The 22,893-nt window shown below is 40.6% G+C and overlaps 1 protein-coding gene across 3 annotated transcripts; it reads right to left on the bottom strand.

Annotated features, from left to right (window-relative positions):
• Window positions 1-1,933: 1,933 nt before the first annotated feature.
• Window positions 1,934-21,983, bottom strand: ids (iduronate 2-sulfatase). 3 transcript variants are annotated; one of them, XM_063876816.1, is made up of 13 exons: window positions 21,769-21,983; window positions 21,140-21,276; window positions 20,877-21,054; window positions 20,209-20,297; window positions 15,622-15,822; window positions 11,566-11,736; window positions 11,247-11,373; window positions 7,503-7,673; window positions 7,098-7,204; window positions 4,729-4,845; window positions 3,479-3,589; window positions 2,706-2,831; window positions 1,934-2,615 (listed from the first exon to the last, which is right to left on the bottom strand). In XM_063876816.1, exons 1-13 carry the CDS (start codon window positions 21,842-21,844, stop codon window positions 2,544-2,546), a joined length of 1,683 nt encoding a protein of 560 aa, XP_063732886.1. In that variant the 5' UTR covers window positions 21,845-21,983; the 3' UTR covers window positions 1,934-2,543. The 3 variants fall into 3 exon arrangements, with proteins under 3 accessions (XP_063732886.1, XP_063732887.1, XP_063732888.1); XM_063876817.1 differs by having other exon boundaries at window positions 21,140-21,246; XM_063876818.1 differs by lacking the exons at window positions 20,209-20,297; window positions 20,877-21,054; window positions 21,140-21,276; window positions 21,769-21,983 and adding an exon at window positions 16,352-16,607.
• Between the last annotated feature and the right edge of the window lie 910 nt (window positions 21,984-22,893).

Below are 22,893 nucleotides of genomic sequence, written 5' to 3'. Positions count from 1 at the left end.
GTGTTATGATACTTTTAAAGGTAATATGTCTGTGTTATGGTCACAGCTCATTTCAGCTGCCCCCAAGTGGCCAAAGAAAAAAGCAACAGTTGATTCAATTTTAGCAATTTTCGCACAGCTTCGTTATTCTAATACAGTGATCAAATCCACAGTGACAAAAACAATATCATAAAGAAATGCTTGCCTTGCGGAAAAACAAATGTGTGTGAAGCAGGAGAGCCAAATGGAAGGAAAGAGGAGAAATTATTACGAGAGGAGAAATTGGCAGGGGAGAGATGTGAAGCGTTTCCCTGGTCTCGATATTTTTGACTTTTCATTTTCAGCGTACAGACTTCGGTTCTAGCCGAGTCCCACACACGTTCCGCATGATTGCCCAGAAATTGAAATGGTAAAAAAATCAAAAGGCATGAGAGTGAATTTATACTATATTTCAAAATGCAATTACAAGGCATTTAACCGTTTGTGTAGCCCGGACAGATTGACTGTGGAAACCAAACGCAAATTAGGAAAAAAATCAGTTTGGTCCAAATTCGTCCAGCGCCAGAGAGCAAAGCATTCTCTCTGCTCCGTCTCTGAGAGAATTGACAGAGGGAGGTGCAGAGAAAACACTGAATATACTGGAGAGGTCCCTGAGGAGCTCTCTCCCTCTGCAGCTTTACACGCCTGCTGTGGGAGAGCACAAATGCAACACAACAGGAGTGTGTGTGATTGTGTGATTGTGTGATTGTGTGTGTGTGTGTGTGTGTGTGTGTGTGTGTGTGTGTGTGTGTGTGTGTGTGTGTGTACAGCCTGCTTAGTATCTGCAGGACAAACACAGGGATACAAACACAAACACACTGGAGGATCATAAGTTACCAAAAAAAAAGTCAAAACTTTTGCAGTAGAAAATATTTCTTATTTATTTGACAAACTAATCAAACCAAGCATAAATATATTAATAGTGTGTCCTTGCCAAGCTTTAGATTTAAATTATTTCTGCAGCATTTATTTTTTATTTTCCCTTCAGAAAGCTGGAGCTGCTCTGATGCAACTGAACTCAAGGATAAGGTCATTTCTCCATTGTTAGTGTATACCTGTATGGACAGTTCAGTACTGTTGTCACCATTGTTACAGGAAAGCAGCAACTGAGAAAAACACTATGTACAGTATGTAAAAATTGCAATGAAGTCAACACATGTTAGAACCACACTGATGACTCCTCTGCATCCCATTACCACGTAGCCGGTGCAGCCTACAATAAAAATTGACAGATTGAATCCCCTCGATTCATTGTTGGACCTGAAATTCAAGCTGAAATTGCTTCCAGCTAGAATTGCCACAGTGCGAAACTGCTCATGCGTTGGAACGGCAGTAAAACGTAGCTCCAGTCTGTTTCATATGCATTGAATTATTATGGGTGGCTTTTACTCACTTCATTTTGGCTCCACAAATTGATCTGAACTGACTGTTTACAAGGAGGCAAATAGCTGCAAGTGCAAATAGAAATGTCATATAGTTTAACATCGCGGTACAAGAACGAGCGAGTCCCTTGTAGCTGTTGCACTTCAAAGAGAGGAGATGACACCCGAGGCAGAGGAGATCAATAGAGAGAAGAGAAACTGATGTCGCTGTTAATCAAACGGGGATAATTCTTTAGGTTTCCTCAATATTTCCTTAGAAAAAAGACAAGAAACAGCTTGTAAATCTGATGTAATTATCTCATAGCCAATCAGATGTGTCTCTTAAGGGAAAAAAAGAGTTCCCTGGTTGGACGTCAGCTTTAGGTATAATAAAGGAGTAGTTAAAGTTTTAGAGAAATATAATATTTGATTTACATCAGAAAATCTAGATTACTCTCATGTCTGTACGCTAAACATTCGACAGATGCCAATTAACTTAGCTCAGCATAACAACTGGAAGCTAAATTTTACTTAACAAAGACGACTTGCTATAGTTGCTTTCAGTGCCATCATTTCCAAAACACGTCATTTTATTGCTTTGTGCACATATGAAAAGGACAAACATATCATTTGTCAATAAATTCGCTTCAACAGGCTAGCGGTTTCCCCGATTCCAGTCCTTCTGCTAAACTTAATCCCTGCTAGCTAGCGTTATATTTAGCATACAGACAGAGCTCCTTATTTCCAAAAATGTAAACTTTTTAATTGCAGAGATAATCAGAACTCTGCCTACGAGCTGCTGAAAGTGGAGTCATACAAAAGCAGAATGACACTTCCTTCTCAAGTGACTCATTGTGAAAATACAGACTTCAATGCCAGGTGTGAAGAAGTCCAAGAATAAAGACACAGGAAGTTGTGTTTAGCAGCAGGAAGAAGACGTGTCCATGAACATATGGATGTTCCAGACTAACAAGTTCTTAGCTAAGAAACCTCAGCCTGAAGAACTAAACCTGAGAGATTAATCCTGGAACCAGATAACACTAAATCAATGCCTTAAATAAAAATGAATATATAATTCATTCTCCCTTTCAAGATGTTTTTCATCCATCCATGTTCCCTTTGTGCTCGTCTCCGTGCGTCCATCTGTTGTTTGTATTCTCGCCATCACACCTTCCTCTTCCTCCCTGCTGAGAGGTAGAGGAGCTGCAGCTTCATCCTCATCTGCAGACTCATGGTCTAGACACAAGTCAGAACACAAGGAAGTAAATGACTGAACAAAATACGTGGACATTAGTTTCATTTAGTTTAAAAAGGAATTGAACTCACAGGAGGCAGGCTGGCCATCTTTGTCATCATCACACTGTGGTCAGAGTCACTGTAGACGTTGTCATCCTGACCGGGGTCGCTCGCTAATATGTACAACTCTCCAGCATGGACGTCTGTGACATTCACCTGGGGGGAGACGCAGATGGATGTAAGACAAATATAATTGGTTAGGCTCTGTGTCCACTTAGCGTCTTTTTCTGGCAGAAAAGCGCTGGGGAAAGCCGGATCCCGAGGTTTCATAAAAGCGCATATATCATATTTTAGCAGCTCATCACAGCTGTTGTATGACAGACTAGCATTGCCCTCTGGGATTGTATTTTAGTTCTGTGCTATCATACTTTTGTTTGACAGCGTCTTTCCACAATAAAAAGCAACCAGAAGATGGTAGCTTTCGCAATGTATGAATGACTATCACCACTCACAGCTGTAGAGTGAGGAAAACGATCCGTGTATGCAGATCAAAGTATAACACTCACCGAAACCAACTATGTGTCGGCACGACTAATCTGATCAAACATATCGGCTTTTCAATCTTTGTTTTGATAGTTTCCGTCTGACAGCCAAAACATTTTAAACTCCAAACGCACAAGAACGGTGGTGTCCTCAGAAAACTCGCCTTTTCATTCACACTGGCTCTATGTGGAACATGTCTCCAGTTTATTGTGCCTGACAAGATGGACAGATCCGTCACACATACACAACTCCCTAGCCTGAACCTGATACGTTTACACGGAGGAGGGGAAAAACGTTGGTAAGAGAGATAGAACACCAACCTGAAATGTGTTGGGGTTGAATCCCAGCCACAGAGTGTATCTGTAGTCCCAGGTGCGCAGAGAGTAGCCCATTATCTTTATGTCTTTGAGGTCAGGGAGGTCAGAGTTCTCCTGAAAGAACAACATGGAAATATGAAGGCATTAAAAAACAGAACATTTGGCGAGGACTGCACAGGCTTTTTTTGAACTTCATTCATATCGTTGAAATTCTTATTTCACATTTTTGCATGTCTTTTTTTCCTGTATGCCCCCAGTATTCCTGCAAAGTTACAGAAGATTAGGCCACACTAATAACAATAATAATTATGAGCAACAAACCATTTGTGGAATCAGATTCCTGTGGTGGCTGCAGGATTTAGTTTTTATTCATTTGCTCGGTTCCAAATACACATTTTTTACATTCAATAAAAAGTCATTAAAACCAAACCTTATTGTATGCCTTAAATCTTATGGCAGGTTTTCTTAAATTAAGACAAACATGTAATGAATAAAAACAATGTTCAAAAGGACCCGAAAGTAATTAAACTAGTGAATTGAAATTAAAGATCCATAAAACTAAGGGGGGATAATATTACAAAATGTAAAAAAAGTGAAATTCTAAAAACATGTTCGTTCCATATTGTTTGATGTTCAGCCCCTCACTGATAAGTATATCATTATATTTACCAAACAAAGTCAAATTGAATTACATTTAAAATGTGATTTATCGCTTTATTCCAATGAAGAATTAAGTTTGATGATATTTGAAAAAAAGATGCAGGTACAAGACATTTGAAGTATCATTAAAACATCTCAATACAAAATAAAATAAGACTTGGGGTCCGGCCCTACTTTCTGCAGTGCTCATTAATGGCTGCTGCCAGCAAATCCTGCGAGCCCGTTGATGAGCTGCTGTCAGGCTGCCAAGCGGCTCCGTGCGGAGATTAACCTGCAGCAGGTGCAGCGCTCTCATCTGGATCTGTTCTTTCAGAGATCCCGTGCTGGCGGCTCCAGTAAGAGCGAGCACACAATGCAGCGGGGTCAGAGAGCGAAACGACGCTCGTTCAACACAGCTCTCATGACCTTCACTAATTTTAAATGCATCTACAAAATCCTTTCATTAAAAGTAACCGTGTGACATTAATTTACAGAATGCGCCTGCTTTCTGAACGATGGAAAATAATAATGATTTAACCTTTATAACGGCTCGTGAACGGCTATTTAATTTGCTCCTTTTTCATTTGCTTTTTCTATAAGCTCCCTTCTGGTACCTGCGGTGTATCGGCAGGTCGGGGGTACTGGCTGAAAGACACGGCCTCCTCATTCTCTCGTCTCTCTGGGTGTCGGAAAGTGTAGGCCAGGTTGTCTCCTTCTGTGCACAACTCTTCCTAAACGCAACGAAAACAGACCGAAGAGAAGAGGGAATAACAGTCAGAGGCCGTTAGATCACATCAGGCGTCTTTGAGCCCGTTTACTTCTCTACATTCAATCTGTTTGGCAGTGTTCATACAAGGCCATTTCAACCGTCTGTTGTTGTGGTGCATATTGTGAAAAAAATGTGTGCAGGAAATGACAGATTAAAATACACCAAAAAAAGGTTGATAACCTCAACCAAGGTTACAAAGAATAAATGAAACGAAAAGTGAACAAAGAATCTAAAGATTAAAGTCTTGATGAAGTAAAGTTGGCCATGTGGCAGCAAAACCTTATGGAAACATGTTTTTAAACTCTCATTCAACTTTTCAAATCCTCCATGTGTCGTTGATCCAGGTGTATGCTCACTACTTCCTAAACACATGCATTCACAGTAAAGTCTTTCCATTCAAATCCTTGCACTGAAGCACGCCTGGGAAAGGACTTTCTGTTTCTAGAGGTTGGATTCTTTGTTTAGGATTGGGGCCTCCAAGATATGCTCAATTCAGTTGTTCTCTCTGTTATTATACAACATACAATACTCACAATGCACCTATACACCTAGTATACAGGTCTAAATACATGTAAACACAAACAAACATACACTATTGTTGTGGAGAGGTGTCAGAGCAAACAGGCAGCCGCTGTTCCAGCGCCAGGGAGAAGTTGGGGGTTTGGTGCTTTGCTCAAGAACACCTCTGGAGGGTCCAGGATGTGCTGAAGAGGTGCCAGTTAACCTCTTAAGCAGTTTTTTGCCCCTTTTCCACCAAACCGGATCCCGTTCAAGATCCGATCTTTTACTTTTCTGGCGCTTCTCTGGTTCTAGCCTGTAGCACCCCTTGTGTTTCCACCGCTCAGAGGCCGAGTGGAGCTCAAGTGGAGCTGCGTCATTGCGTCATCGCTTGCGTCATGACGTAACCGTTTACGTGCCCTCTTATGACTGATTCATATTCACTGTCTGACTGTTACACAAGCAGCTGATGCATACCCCCCTCCTCATAAGTGAATGTGTTTCAGTCTGAATTGACGCTGTTTGGCAACACAACACTGTTATGAAAGTGTCACTGGCATTAAACAGGTGATGTTAGCATAGCAAGCTACTCCAACTATCTTGACTACTTTGCTCTCCTATTGTGGCATAAGCCGTTTTCTACAGGCATATTTTACTGGCGTAGTTTTCCTTATGATTTTACTTCTGATGGCAACCTTTGTAGCCCATGTATTGATTCCATCCGATAGCTGCAATAATACAAAACAACAGGAGAACGTCTGCCTGCTCTTCACAATGATCAATAACAGTGAACGGATGGTGATTAAAGTAAGGTAAAACAAACAGCCTCACACTGAGCCTGGTTAGTGCTGCCTGACTTTATAAAGTGTGTGTTTTATAAGTGTGTGGTCGCGTTCTAGTCACTTTGCTCAGCGATACTGCTTGTTACTTCTTGTACTCGCTGTACCCATGAACTGCTATTGCTCGGGTTAATCTCCCCCCTCCGAAGTAAGAGTGACGTATTGGTTCGTATTTGGTTCTTGCCGGACAGCCGAGTGGGGCCAGAATGATCCGGTTTTTCTGCGCTTTAAAGCCGGCGCCGCTGCGGTAGAAACACGAAAAAACAGGTCTTTATAGGCTCCAGCTCCGGGTTGGTGGAAAAGCGGCATTAGAGATGTCAAGCCCCTTATCCTATCACATAATATGTGTTGGAGCTCTAGCTTATAGAAGTGCGTGTGTTACATAGTGATGTCACTATGTAATGGAAGTTTAAGGCAGGTGGGGGAGAGTTTGGCAGAGAAACTCCCTCTGGAAGGAACTTATGGATTTTGGCCTTTGCAGAATATTTACATGCACAAAAACCTGTTTGACACTACAAGAAAAAACAGAATAGGGCCTCTAAGGCCACTGATTTTAGATTTGAGTTTAACTTGCAGCAGTGGTGGCCTTTCAGCCACATTGACAACATTTTTATGCAATACTGTCTAAAAATGTTGGTACGTCCGAGTATGTAATTTAGAGTAACATATTTTAGTCTGGAACAAAGTGGTGGACAGACCGATAGACTGACATTGCTTCAAATAGAGCCACTTTTGCTAATAAAAAAGGCAGCACAACAAACTGTTCTACTGTGGCTGAAACATAAATCTTATTTTAAGAATAATGATAGCTTTCAGTGCAATAAGCAAAAACTACTAAACCAAATACACACAGTCATTCATTTCCATCCCTTTATACCTGAAAGGAAACATCTGGGCAGGGTTTAGGAGCTCTGAGGCCAGCCATGTAGGAGATAGTCGGAAAAACATCCACCAGCTCCACCACGTTCTTAATCACTTTGTCATCTGGAAGAGAGAGGTCAGCCAATTAGTGAACGTCTTAAAAATAAAAACACTGAGGGCAAATTAAAATGAAGATATCGTCAAAGATTCACCAGACGCCCTGCTCTTACATTTCATCATCATTGCAGCATTTGCACTTGAAGCAGAAACTGTCCAGGGGAAAATATCAAAGCGGATCCCTGTCGAAACACTTTAGGGAGATCTCCAAGTGTATCAAAGACTTCATTTAAGTCAAGTCGGCATATTAATACAAGTTTTTAAAAGGAACCAAAAATATTAGTTATAACTGAAGGGGCCTTACTCTTAAAGCTGTGCTGTGATTTGTTGAAAGCGTCAATAAAAGGAAAGGTGGACTCTCCACGCCAGTTACGGCGTGCGGTGACCCCAGGAACATGGAACATGAGGGGGACGCGTGTCGTCACGTCAAAGTTTGAATATTTGGCCCATTCACCGTGTTCTCCCAATGACCAACCTGCAACAAAAGACAGATTATACTGGTATTAAAACGACTGCTAATCTACAGCATAAAAATCACATTGTTAGATTCCCAGCCATCTAATATTTGAAAATGATGGCATTTCATTGAGTTTTACAGCGTATAAATCAAGCGGTCATGAAAAGGATTCACTCCAGCATCCTCCACTGAAGGAGATATTAAAAGGAATTAGGTTTCCAAGTCACAAAGTTTTTTAAAAAAAGAGAAAGAGGTAAGGCAATAAAGAGCTGGGTTTTTAAGAGTACAGCGAAATGATAAGAGGTGAAACACAATGTGCCGTCACAACACTGCCATCTGGCGGCCAGACAGACACCGGCACACATCTGCCATATTTACTTAGATTAGATTTACTTTATTCATCCCAAATTAGATAGATGTTTGGTCACACCTACATGTTTTCAAGGCATTGCACATAAATTAAAAATACAATAAAATAGGAAAAAACAAACAAACAATCAAATCAAGCATAAACGGTCAATATTTATTTTAGGAGCCAAAATGCTTATTTAGCCTAAATTCATTTTTGCTACTATTATCATTATTTGTACATCATTTGTATTTAATTATTATTTCAGGTAATAGTCACATGTGTGGTTTATTGGTATTTAGTCCACCTGTTTGTCAGGGTTTGTATGACAGAGGGTGAGCTGGCTCGGTTATTGTTTGTGTATTTTATTTGTCTAAACTGAAAACAGACTTTTATTTTGAAAGGTATCACAGCTAGGAGCCAAGTTTAGCCTCTTAGTGATTTTCATTTTCAGGAGTATAGTCGCTAATATGTATCTATCATCAGTTTAAATATCTATAAACGACTCAAAATAACAATACACAGTAACGGACTAACTTCCTACTATATCAATATTTACAGTATTTCACAAAAGTGTGTACCCCCCTCACATTTTTGTAAATATGTTATTATATCTTTTCATGGGACAACACTGAAGATATGAGACTTTGATACAATGTAAAGTAGTCAGTGTACAGCTTGTATAACAGTGTAAATTTGCTGTGCCCTCAATATAACTCAACACACAGCCATTAATGTCTAAACCGCTGGCAACAAAAGTGAGTACACCCCTAAGTGAAAATGGCAAATTGTGCCCAAAGTCTCAATATTTTGTGTGGCCACCATTATTTTCCAGAACTGCCTTAACTCTCTTGAGCATAGAGTTCAGTAGAGCTTCACAGGTTGCCACTGGAATCCTCTTCCACTCCTCCATGATGACATCACGGGGCTGGTGGATGTTAGAGACCTTGCGCTCCTCCACCTTCCGTTTGAGGATGCCCCACAGATGCTCAATCGGGTTTAGGTCTGGAGACATGCTTGGCCAGTCCATCATCTTTACCCTCAGTTTCTTTAGCAAGGCAGTGGTTATCTTGGAGGTGTGTTTGGGGTCATTATCATGTTGGAATACTGCCCTGCGGCCCAGTTTCTGTAGGGAGGGGATCAAGCTCTGCTTCAGTCTGTTACAGTACATGTTGGCATTCATGGTTCCCTCAGTGAACTGCAGCACCCCACAGCCGGCAGCACTCATGCAGCCCCAAACCATGACACTCCCACCACCATGCTTGACTGTAGGCAAGACACACTTATCTTTGTACTCCTCACCTGGTCTCTGCCACACACGCTTGACACCATCTGAACCAAATCAGACCACAGGACATGGTTCCAGTAATCCATGTCCTTAGTCTGCTTGTCTTCAGCAAACTGTTTGTGGGCTTTCTTGTGCATCATCTTTAGAAGAGGCTTCTTTCTGGGACGAAAGCCATGCAGACCAATTTGATACAGGTTGCGGCGTACGGTCTGAGCACTGACAGATTGACCCCCAACCCCTTTAACCTCTGCAGCAATGCTGGCAGCAGTCGTACGTCTATTTTCAAGAGACAACCTCTGGATATGACGCTGAGCACGTGCACTCAACCTCTTTGGTCAATCATGGCGAGGCCTGTTCTGAGTGGAACTTGTCCTGTTAAACCGCTGTATGGTGTTGGCCACCGTGCTGAAGCTCAGTTTCAGGGTGTTGGCAATCTTCTTATAGCCTAGGCCATCTTTATGTAGAGCAACACTTCTTTTTTTCACATCCTCAGAGAGTTCTTTGCCATGAGGTGCCATGTTGAACTTCCAGTGACCAGTATGAGAGAGTGTGAGTGATAACTCCAAATTTAACACACCTGCTCCCCATTCACACCTGCGACCTTGTAACACTAACGAGTCACATGACACCGGGGAGAGAAAATGGCTAATTGAGCACAATTTGGCCATTTTCACTTAGGGGTGTACTCACTTTTGCTGCCAGCGGTTTAGACATTAATGGCTGTGTGTTTGTAGCGGGGTTCTATTTCATACCTCCACAAACACAGGCATAGTCGGAGAAGTAGTGATGTTACTTTATTTTGCCGGTCTCCCAAAGTGAAAAACAACTATTTACAACAAAATGAAAATAGTGGAAAAAGACTGGAAACATAAATAGTTTACCATGTAACACAAATATTCACAACAAATGGAGTTCCTCAATAACTCTGACATACAATAACTCTGACATACAATAACTCTGACATACAATAACTCTGACATACAATAACTCTGACATACAATAACTCTTAAAACAACTCTCACTGGGTCTTACAGGTGCTACCTGCTCTGTAGCTTCCCCAGACTGAACCCGTCATCCCAGGCCAAAACAGCCCCTTTTAACTGTATAGCCCCTCCCACTGGGCTTAACTTTCACATACCACCAATAGATTCATCTCGCAAGCGCGCGAGAATTCACTACTTAAACGGGAGAAATGGTGCGCCCCGTCTTGCCAGCCACTCTTGCCGGAAGAGGAGACGGTGGTGCATATGCCTCCCACACTTCAGGAAATGTCCGTCTAAAATCAGGTTTGTGTAAATGTATGATTAAATGCAACGAGAACGGCCAAGTGTGCACCCATGGTCGCGCTACTAACACAGAGGAGAAAACAGTTATAATAGTGAGGTTTGTCAACCAACATGCAAGAACGGAAGGGAACAGGGAATGTGTCAGCATGTGACAGAGCCGGTCAGTGACAGAGCCGCTCCGTCACAGTGTTGAGTTATTTTGAGGGCAGAGCAAATGTACACTGTTATACAAGCTGTACTCTGACTACTTTACATTGTATCAAAGTCTCATATCTTCAGTGTTGTCCCATGGAAAGATATAATAACATATTTACAAAAATGTGAGGGGTGTACTCACTTTTGTGAGATACTGTTTACACACAACCTGGATATGATATACAAACATTAAACATGTAAGTTGCAGTTTTTTTTAAATACAATGAGGTTGTGTTTAAACACATTTGTAGAAATTGTATTTAAAAAAAGGGGGAAAAAAACAGATGAAATCTGGTTAATAGGGAAACAAACAAAACTATGGTGAGCTAGTTCTCTGCTAGCTGTAAAATAAACATCCTAAATAATGTGCAATGGTGACTCACATAAGAACTATTTACGCTACAAAAAAGAACGAAGAAACATGTCAGTGTTTTGACCAGGAATAATAAAAAAATGAACCTCTAAGTTCTCACCGTGATCCGAGGTGAACACCACCAGAGTGCTGTCGGAGAGACGCAGCTCATCGAGAGCGCTGAGCAGCCGCCCAACCTGAGCGTCCATGTACGACACGGCGGCGTAATAGTGCTGCCGGATACCCAGCTGGAAGACAGGTGTTTGGGGATTTTAATATTAAGATTTTTTAATAAACATCCACATTTGGAGAACAAAGACACAAGTGTTTACGCAGATCGTCTGTTTTAGTGACTTGGATAAAAAGAGACCACATAATATGGACAAATGATGCATTGCTATAGGGAATTTAAATTAAAACAATTCTAAAAGTGTTCAAACCTGAAAGTCTTTAGGGATGGGTCCATAGGGGAAGCTAATGTTGAGTTTCTGGACATCGTCCCTCCTCCTCACATCTGTCCAGGGGTTGTAGGCAACAGGTGGGAGGAGCTTAGGGACATCGGGGTCAGGGACCAAAGTCATTTTCTCTATGGGATACAGACTCAGGTACTCCTGTAATACATAACAGAAAGGTAAATAAAGCCAGGAACAAAAACTACATCGTTCAAATAACAGCATGATTCACAATATGATAGATATCCATTGTTTTGTATTTTTCAAATTGCTAAATCTTTATTTTATTGCCACTTTGTATAGATTAAATGGAGATATTGACATTTTAGTTCAGTAGAATAGTTGATTATGTCTCTGTGCAATGAGTAATTTGATATTTATTGGAGAAAGGTGGAAGAGTTTTCAGGCACTGGACAGGCATTTATTTATTTAAAACAGTGAAGAGAGGAGGTAAAGCCATTGTTATTTGTAATGTTTGATCCTCAAAAGGGATACAACTAAAACAAAGTACATTATTTAACTAAATGATTGGCTGGACATTGGACTTTATGCTTCACAGTCTCTAGTTTGTGCCTCATTTTTGCAATTGTTTATACACATGTTTTTTGCTTCAATGTAATTTCCCAAGCTCAACGACAATGCAAAAGAAATGAACAGCATCCCATATTTGTGAAAATACGGATGTTACAAGATGTTTTTAGCGTCACTGACTTTCATCTTTGTAGAAACTGCAGTTTTTGCAGAAGTTATTTTCAATCTGACTGAGATTGCTGTGCGTTTCCAGACAACACTGGGTGATTCACATGGCACATAGATCACATGCTGACGGAAAGCTGGCTTGACCTTTTCCTCTTTTCATCTCTCAACTTACACTTTATGAGAAACCTCTTCGACATGCTGACATTCGTCTCTGTTCAGTCTGTCTCCGCCCTCATTCAACATCCACTTCATCATGCTCTGCTCTTCCTTCAAACCGAATTGCATCTCCCATACATCTAGATCAGTCCTCTTTGAATTCACTTCACATAGTGAGTATCTCTCGTGTTATTTTTCAGAGGTTCCTTCTTTTTACTCTTTTCCCTGTTTTTGTACACCTACAGTACAGCTCCACTACAAACACGTCAAACTTAAGGCTGCCGAAAGAGGATATACTTTCATATCTGTATTTTGTTCCTCTCCAGGGACATGTCTCCATGCTTTAATGTTCAAAAAGCTCTTTATTTTTCTCATACTGCCTGTGCTGCAGCACCTCTTTTCACCGTGCGTCTGAAACCAGAGCCCAGTCAGCTCTGATTGGTTAGCTGGCCGGCTCTGTTGTGATTTGTTAACTGCTTAGAGATGTCCCGCCCCTTAGTCTATGACGTACAATGTGTTGGAGCGCTAGCCAATTCAAGCGCCATTATAGAACATGCCACAAAAAAATAACACACCACAGGAAGAAGAAAACCCCAAAAAGCACAATAGGGCCTCTTTATCGTGTGTTCCCTTTTCCACACAAGCTACCAGTGTACCACAAGGAACTTGTTTCCCACTTTATCCATACTGTTCTCCACATGCTCTCTTCTCCCTGTAAACACCGTCATTCAGTCTCTGCCATCATGTGCTCAGACATCGGTCTTGTGAGAGTCATGGTTCTCCAGCTTATGGTGAAGCAAACTGCGTCTTGCAGCAGGATAATGACCACTCACTTTTCCACTCAACAAGTCCCTATAGTGCCTTAGTGGTAAGGGAATTGTATAGCTCATTCCAGTGAGTGAATCTCCCTATTCATATGAGAGGGTTACCGAGATTCCACCAGAAGAATAGATGCATGCAGAGCTATTCTCGTATTGTTCAAAGTGCCAACAAAAATTGTTGAATCTTGTCTGAGTATGTTAAAACTATGTACAGTGGGGCAAAAAAGTATTTAGTCAGCCACCAATTGTGCAAGTTCTCCCATTTAAAAAGATGAGAGAGGCCTGTAATTTTTATCATAGGTACACTTCAACTATGAGAGACAGAATGAGAAAAAAAATCCAGGAAATCACATTGTAGGATTTTTAATGAATTTATTTTCAAATGATTGTGGAAAATAAGTATTTGGTCAATAACAAAAGTTCATCTCAATACTTTGTTATATACCCTTTGTTGGCAATGACAGAGGTCAAACGTTTTCTGTCAGTCTTCACCAGGTTTTCACACACTGTTGCTGGTATTTTGGCCCATTCCTCCATGCAGATCTCCTCTAAAGCAGTGATGTTTTGGGGCTGTCGCTGGGCAACACGGACTTTCAACTCCCTCCAAAAATTTTCTATGGGGTTGAGATCTGGAGACTTGCTAGGCCACTCCAGGACCTTGAAATGCTTCTTACGAAGCCACTCCTTCGTTGCCCTGGCGGTGTGTTTGGGATCATTGTCAAGCTGAAAGACCCAGCCACGCTTCATCTTCAGTGCCCTTGCTGATGGAAGGAGGTTTTCACTCAAAATCTCACGATACATGGCCCGATTCATTCTTTCCTTTACACGGATCAGTCGTCCTGGTCCCTTTGCAGAAAAACAGCCCCAAAGCATGATGTTTCCACCCCATGCTTCACAGTAGGTATGGTGTTCTTTGGATGCAACTCTGCATTCTTTCTCCTCCAAACACGACCAGTTGAGTTTTTACCAAAAAGTTCTATTTTGGTTTCATCTGACCATATGACATTCTCCCAATCCTCTTCTGGATCATCCAAATGCCCTCTAGCAAACTTCAGACGGGCCTGGACATGTACTGGCTTAAGCAGGGGGACACGTCTGGAACTGCAGGATTTAAGTCCCTGGCGGCGTAGTGTGTTACTGATGGTAGCCTCTGTTACTTTGGTCCCAGCTCTCTGCAGGTCATTCACTAGGTCCCCCCGTGTGGTTCTGGGATTTTTGCTCACCGTTCTTGTGATCATTTTGACCCCACGGGGTGAGATCTTGCGTGGAGCCCCAGATCGAGGGAGATTAGCAGTGGTCTTGTATGTCTTCCATTTTCTAATAATTGCCCCCACAGTTGATTTCTTCACACCAAGCTGCTTACCTATTGCAGATTCAGTTTTCCCAGCCTGGTGCAGGTCTACAATTTTGTCTCTGGTCTCCTTTGACAGCTCTTTGGTCTTGGCCATAGTGGAGTTTGGAGTATGACTGTTTGAGGTTGTGGACAGGTGTCTTTTATACTGATAACGAGTTCAAAAAGGTGCCATTAATACAGGTAACGAGTGGAGGACAGAGGAGCCTCTTACAGGTCTGTGAGAGCCAGAAATCTTGCTTGTTTGTAGGTGACCAAATACTTATTTTACCGAGGAATTTACCAATTAATCCATTAAAAATCCTACAATGTGATTTCCTGGATTTTTTTTTCTCATTCTGTCTCTCATAGTTGAAGTATACCTATGATGCAAATTACAGGCCTCTCTCATCTTTTTAAATGGGAGAACTTGCACAATTGGTGGCTGACTAAATACTTTTTTGCCCCACTGTATATGTTAACATGTTATGTTCTTTTATTGTGTAGTAAGTAGGATTTTGTATCTGTTGTTGAACTGTTGGACCGAGTCCAAAACAAGTCTCCTTACGAGAACAATAAATTCATTAAAATCGTTTTGTATCAAAATCCATTGTCAACCGCAGTGTCTCTTTCCTATTAACTACAATAATCCAGACTTAAGAACTATTTTATTTCCAACCAAACACCCACTGACAAGGAAGCACAGGCCTCTGTTCCATCATCGGCTGTAATTGCAAGAAATGATCCCATGCTGTAGCCGTTTACACATCTACAGCATGGGATCAGCTGACAGGAGAATAATTCTCCATGCATTGTTTTTACACTCCAATGAGCCATGTAAAATGAAAACTCACCAGCCAATTCAAATCACATCATTTGTGATTTGAGAGAAACTCTCCATTAACACGCACAAAAACATATACAGTACAACACGCTAGAAGAAAGAGAAAACACAATCGGGTCTCATAAGCCATTATTCACGTTATATCTCTATCAGTGAACAGAGGGTCTTACAGAAGTCAATATGAAGTCATGTACCTGTGGTATCCTAAAGGGGATGTGTGGTTTGTGAAAGCCCACAGCCAAGAAGAAAGGATTATCATCGTTGGCCCGACTCTTCAGGAGCCGCACGGCCTCGTCTGTGCTCTCCATGTCGGGTAGGGTTTCCCCAGGCTGCTGTGTGACGTTAACTGCACACAGTAAGTTGGCGTGGAGTTTCCCATCCTCTCCTTTACACATCTGTAAACAAGGTTTATGTACAAATTTGTATTGTAAGTGCTGTTCATGAATAGTTCCTGATAAGAGGTAATGTTATTTTCAAAATTCAGCTTACGCTGTCTGGTTAAAATTCATGAAGAAAACCCTGAATACAAACACACAATATCAATTACACATTAAATGCAGTTCTGAAGAGGTGAGTTTTTATCATTATTATTGAATCATACACAGCAAATAATTTCTAAATTCTAAAATGTTGGAGAACATGTTCTGTTGTTTTTTGGGGTACCACAAAATCTCTTCTTACTGGGAAGACATGATAAGAGACATTAAATCAATCATTTTCAAATGTCACCCTCTTGCAAAGTATTGTTAATTCCTAATATTAAACTTTTCTTAATAAAACATTAATGTTTTGTATTTGTGTGCCTTCCCTTGTCTTTTGCCCAGATATAGGGACTTATAAGACAATAATACAAAAAGAAAAAACAGAAAAAAACAGTTTTGTACATCAAAGCAATAAAGTTGCAATAAAGTTGCTTTGATGTACATTGTATTCCAACGGTTGAGTTCCATCGTCATAGTAACGAGATGAGTGGCTTTGAGGTTCTATGATGTCATCAGCTGCCCCACAAGAGTTTTCAAGAGTAAGTGAGTTTGAAGGTTCACTTCTTTCGAATTTCAGTCTGGAAGGAGATAGATCGACTTCAGTTTGACTCTGCTTAGACAGCATTTTAGGATTTGAATTGTTTTTCATTTCTCGGTAACAATGCCTGTCATAACATCAGATGACGTGCTGGTGCCTGCAACATTTGAGGAAGTAAACTACAACATACTCACCAGCGAGTCCACACGCTATATCCCGTTGAAATATATTGGAGAAGGCTGTTTTGGAAAAGTGGCTCATTGTGTAGACCTAAACACATCTGAGACAACGGCCATCAAAATCCTTAAAAACAACAAAGACCTCATCAGAGAAGTGGATATGCTTAAAACAATCAAGGCACTTGATCCAGAAAAGAACAATCTAGTAAGGTTCATTGAAAATTTCATGTTTGAAGACATGTCTTGCCTGGCCTTTGAAATGCTAGATAGGAGCATCTGGGACCTTATGGATGAGAGAAAAGGAAAGCCATTTCACCTCAATGAAATCCGCCCTATCGCCCAGCAACTACTTGTAGCATTTGAGGCCCTGAAGGGACTTGGTGTAATTCATACAGACCTGAAAGCTGATAACGTCATGCTTGTCAATCACCAGGATCAGCCCTTCAGGGTTAAATTAATAGATTTTGGTTTGGCCATCCCAGCCTCAGCAACAAAAGTAGGAATGTTGATGCAGCCTGTGCCTTACAGAGCTCCAGAGGTAAACTTGGGCCTCCCCATTTCTGAAGCCGTTGACATGTGGGGACTGGGATGCATTCTGGGGGAAATGTATTTTCAAAAGTGTCTTTTCCCTGGACGCTCAACTTACAACACAATCAAAGGTAATTGCCATCTAGTTGGCCAGCCAAGAGACCATCTTCTCAATAATGCCATGTTCATCGGAAAGTATTTTGACCGGGTATACGGCCAAAATGGTCCGACATGGAAGCTAAAGTCGCCAGAAGATTACAGTTTCACAACCGGTGAATTTCTCGACACAAAAGGCAATTATTTTGATTCCTTTGAAAATCTGAAGGATGCAGTAATGCTTTTCTCATTCGGAGATGACATTGTTGCATATAACGACAGGATGTCATTTTCAGACCTTTTAAGTTGGCTGCTCAATCCAGAGGCTGGGTCAAGAATCACCCCCAACAAAGCACTTAGGCACCCCTTCATCACTATGGAAAACCTTGAGGAGAATAAGGCTTTCAACCCTTATGCAGTGAATGCATTTGAGTTGATGGATGTCTGCACCAGACAGCCTGTCATAACATCAGATGACTTGCTGGTGCCTGTAACATTTGAGGAAGTAAACTACAACATACTCACCAGCGAGTCCACACGCTATATCCCGTTGAAATATATTGGAGAAGGCTGTTTTGGAAAAGTGGCTCATTGTGTAGACCTAAACACATCTGAGACAACGGCCATCAAAATCCTTAAAAACAACAAAGACCTCATCAGAGAAGTGGATATGCTTAAAACAATCAAGGCACTTGATCCAGAAAAGAACAATCTAGTAAGGTTCATTGAAAATTTCATGTTTGAAGACATGTCTTGCCTGGCCTTTGAAATGCTAGATAGGAGCATCTGGGACCTTATGGATGAGAGAAAAGGAAAGCCATTTCACCTCAATGAAATCCGCCCTATCGCCCAGCAACTACTTGTAGCATTTGAGGCCCTGAAGGGACTTGGTGTAATTCATACAGACCTGAAAGCTGATAACGTCATGCTTGTCAATCACCAGGATCAGCCCTTCAGGGTTAAATTAATAGATTTTGGTTTGGCCATCCCAGCCTCAGCAACAAAAGTAGGAATGTTGATGCAGCCTGTGCCTTACAGAGCTCCAGAGGTAAACTTGGGCCTCCCCATTTCTGAAGCCATTGACATGTGGGGACTGGGATGCATTCTGGGGGAAATGTATTTTCAAAAGTGTCTTTTCCCTGGACGCTCAACTTACAACACAATCAAAGGTAATTGCCATCTAGTTGGCCAGCCAAGAGACCATCTTCTCAATAATGCCATGTTCATCGGAAAGTATTTTGACCGGGTATACGGCCAAAATGGTCCGACATGGAAGTTAAAGTCGCCAGAAGATTACAGTTTCACAACAGGTGAATTTCTCGACACAAAAGGCAATTATTTTGATTCCTTTGAAAATCTGAAGGATGCAGTAATGCTTTTCTCATACGGAGATGACATTGTTGCATATAACGACAGGAAGTCATTTTCAGACCTTTTAAGTTGGCTGCTCAATCCAGAGGCTGGGTCAAGAATCACCCCCAACAAAGCACTTAGGCACCCCTTCATCACTATGGAAAACCTTGAGGAGAATAAGGCTTTCAACCCTTATGCAGTGAATGCATTTGAGTTGATGGCTGTCTGCACCCTAGCGGATACAGTTAATTATCCTCTCAGCGACCCTGAAACTCCAGATAAAGCTTGCAGGACGAGCAGGGCTTTAAGGGCCGTTGATTTCATTTCTGAAAGACAACCTACAGCACCAGTATTTGTTCTTCCACCTCGACCACCACCTCGCAAGATTAGCCCTGATGACACACAGCCCAAAGAACAAAGCCATGTTCATCCAATGACACCTGGCGGGACTAGCTTTCAGACCGAACCACCTAAGACTGTCAGTGATTTCGGTTCATGTGTTGGGTGTTTTAGATCCGACAGAAACTCTTCAGGAACTATATTCAGTCTTCCACCACCTCGCAAGATTAGCTTTCTTAGAGAGCCATCCAGGAATGCTGGTGTTGTCAATCTAGACCATGAGGGTCTTGTTAACAACACAGAAACCAGGTTCATTCTACCACGATCACCACCACCTCCACCTTGCTGGATTGGCCTGCTGAGAGAGCCATCCAGCACTTCCTGGAATGAGCTAATAGATACTGGCTCTTTTGATGATGAGTCACACATCCCAAATGCGGGTGATGAGGAGCCTTTTTATTATTTTGAGACCCAGAGGGTAGTTCCTAAACCACAGCAGAAATCGCCAACCACTACCTTCCATTCTGACGGACCACCATCACCAACTGGCTTCAGGAGAGAAAACCACACTGCAAATTCCAGCGATGACAATTCAGGAAACGTCATCACCAACAATAAAGGCTCAAGAAACCGTCACCAGTCAGGAAGACTCAAACGATGAAAAGAAGAATGACGAAGATTTTTGACTCCTGAGATCTGTGAAAGACCAGGGGTCATTTGGATGACGGCAACAAAAAGCAGGCAGCATGACCACAATCTCCAGCGAGGGAAAGATGAAGTGGATTCCCTTTTCCGACGTCCAAGGAGATAGTTGTAATCAAATGTATTCAACCCCCATCGCACATTAGGTTTATTGGCAAAATATACAATTTCAAAGCTGATGTATATTTAGCCAATAAACCTAATGTGCAATGGGGGTTGAATCATTTTGATTGCAATTGAAAACCCTGTCTTCCTCCTGTGCCAACATCTGGATTTTTACTCCGGGTACTCCGGTTTTTACCACAATGATAAATAAAATGAAGATAAAAATGATATAGCCGTTAGTAGAAAGTATTGCCTAGGTTGGGTGATGAAGGGTTTCTCAGTATCTGACCCCAACCTCTTTAGATTAACCTTACGGTAACCAAAGATGGTGCATAAATTACTGATATGATGAAATGTTTTGTTCCATTACCATTCTAATGAGTACCAAGTCAGACACATAACTGACTTAATCGCATGTGTGTCAATTTGACTTTTTAACCAGTTTTTCTTTTCACAAACCTTTTTTTTCTCATATGTAAATGAAGCTGGATGGTAGGCAGGGATTGACCAGCTGTAGGGGTAGTCATCCGAGTGGTTAGAAGCAATACCTAAAGAATGAAAACAAAGAAAATGTAAATACTTGAAGATTTTCTGTTTAAAAAAATAAATAATCAAGTCCAGGTAGCAAACCAAAATTCATTGTGCAACAAAAGCTTTGTAAAACTTAATTAATGGTGACCCATTTAATTTACGTTGTTCTATTAGATTACATTAAATCAATAGATTGCAAAGACTATTTTTCGGGGAAATATTATTGCCGCAAAAAAAAATCAAAAGGTGGCACAACACAAGATGAAATGGAAAACAATCAGCTCTAACGAAGAGTGGGACTATTTTTTATGCAAGGGATAATGTGCAGCGAGGCGGTCAATATTGAAAAAATAGGAACTCTCTGGAGGAAACTTTGGGATTTTAGCCTTACACACCATTTACATGCAGAAAAAAAACTATATAAAAACACACCACAGGAAATGGAAAACCCCAAAAATCACGATAGATGTTTAGATACATCTGCTCTTTTTACACCAGTTTTGGTGGTCACCATGAGTCAGTGCAGATTTCTGTATCAATCAATTCCTATAAAGTTGTTATAATTCTATCCAAGTGAAATGAATGAATAATCTTACCTGGATGAAATACCTTGCCCACAGACATGGTTAAGTAGCCTTTAGATTTAAAGTACTGTGGCATGGTGGTGTAGTTTCCAGAATGGACTCTCCAGTATGACTTGAAGTCATAGAGCCTGGTGGTGTCCGGTCTTCGACTCGTCAATATGGAAGTACGACTGGGAGCGCACACAGATTGCTAAAAGAGGAAAACACAGCTTTTAAAAGAAGATGTACATGGGGTTATACATATTGGACATTAAACATACACAACACCAACTGACCTGTGCATATGCATTGAGAAAAACCTGGCTTTTGGATGCCAGCTGATCAATGTTTGGTGATTTTACGAGAGAGTCGCCATAGCAGCCTAATGATGTCCGCAAATCATCTGCAACAATGAAAAGGACATTTCTCTTCCCTGAAAACCAAAAACCACCACAATTAATTCATGTATTTCATTATTTAAAGCTTTAAAATACACATATGGATTTCAGGCATTTTTTAAGTATACTGCCAATAAGAACTTAATGGCAGGTAGGAATTAAATCATATAAGAACTAATACTAAATACTAAACGTGACTTAGCCTAGCACAAAAATAAATTAAACAGAGACTTTCCCTTCAACTAAACTTATGAACAAAGGAAACTTCACGACTAAACTAAATTACTTTAATTAAGATTAGCCCAGTTACACACAATAAACAACCCTATTAACCACACAGTCACCGCTAATGTGAGCTACTTACTGAGATTACACAAACTGACAGTAAAACACACACAATTTAAACAAATCTGCCTGCATAGAACATGGTGATGATTTGTCTATGCGTTATTGAGCGAATTTAGCCATCATATAAAATATAATTTTGCTAGAATTCAACATGTTCTTAGTACAAACTGAAACGTTACCTCGTCTTGTCAAAACAGCGACTGTCAGTGTGTGAAAACCCAGCAGAAGAAGCCATGTTTGGAAACATCTGTACATTTTGGTTGGGGTAGAGGACTAACGACACGATATCTGTCAAAAATAGTTTTTTCAGAAGTTAATCTCGCATCACTTCTCAGTTTCGATCGTCTTCCCACCACACTGGTGTATAAACAGATGAGCGTGTCCGTCTTTACTTTAGATAACTTCCTTATTATCGCGTTAAATGTTTTAATTGGTCCACTCAGCAGTCGCCCCGCCCCAATGCGCTAATCATATTAGTTAAAGGATGTGTCAATCATTTTAATACCACACCGCTGTTGTGTTTCCCCCCCCCCAACCTGACACTGCTGTAGGTTAAAGATGGAAGATGACATGAGGTCTCACTCTGCACTCTATAAAGGAAGACATCAACCGTCTTCCTTTACTTTAGTAATTTATTAAATAACTTTTACGTCAATCAATGTAACAATACGTATAAGAACTAAACAAAAAGTAAACATGAACGAACTCTCAGAATCAAAGTTGAATTATATATGTTAATTTATAAACTTTGTATCTATAATGAAGAACACATGGTTCAAACTTTACACCTGCATTTTCCAGAAATGATTTAACAACGGGCAACAACGTATTCTAACCATGAATGAATGAATGTGGTTAATTGTATACTTATGCATTCATACACACACCTATACTATACAAACACAAATACTACCCATCTATCTATCTATCTATCTATCTATCTATCTATCTATCTATCTATCTATCTATCTATCTATCTATCTATCTATCTATCTATCTATCTATCTATCTATCTATCTATCCATCTTAATTCAAATCAATAAATATAATGAAGATACAATGAAATGTAAAAATATGAAATACAGTATAATTACTACAAAAAACTTAAGATACATATATTTTGGGATTTGTATTCCATACATTTAACATAGATATCTCTGCGTTAATAAAAGTGTTTTTGAACCTTATTTTGTTATTTGTGAATTTATTTAAACATATTTTTAACTTATTTACATTTTCGAGATATTCATTTATATCTGAAACTCAAAGTACATTTATTGTTATTGAGATTGATCTCACACCAT

Source organism: Eleginops maclovinus, chromosome 23 (assembly GCF_036324505.1).
Source record: "Eleginops maclovinus isolate JMC-PN-2008 ecotype Puerto Natales chromosome 23, JC_Emac_rtc_rv5, whole genome shotgun sequence".
NCBI lineage: Eukaryota > Metazoa > Chordata > Actinopteri > Perciformes > Eleginopidae > Eleginops > Eleginops maclovinus.
Note: the sequence above shows the minus strand (reverse complement) of the source record. Positions and strands in the feature narration are given on the sequence as shown.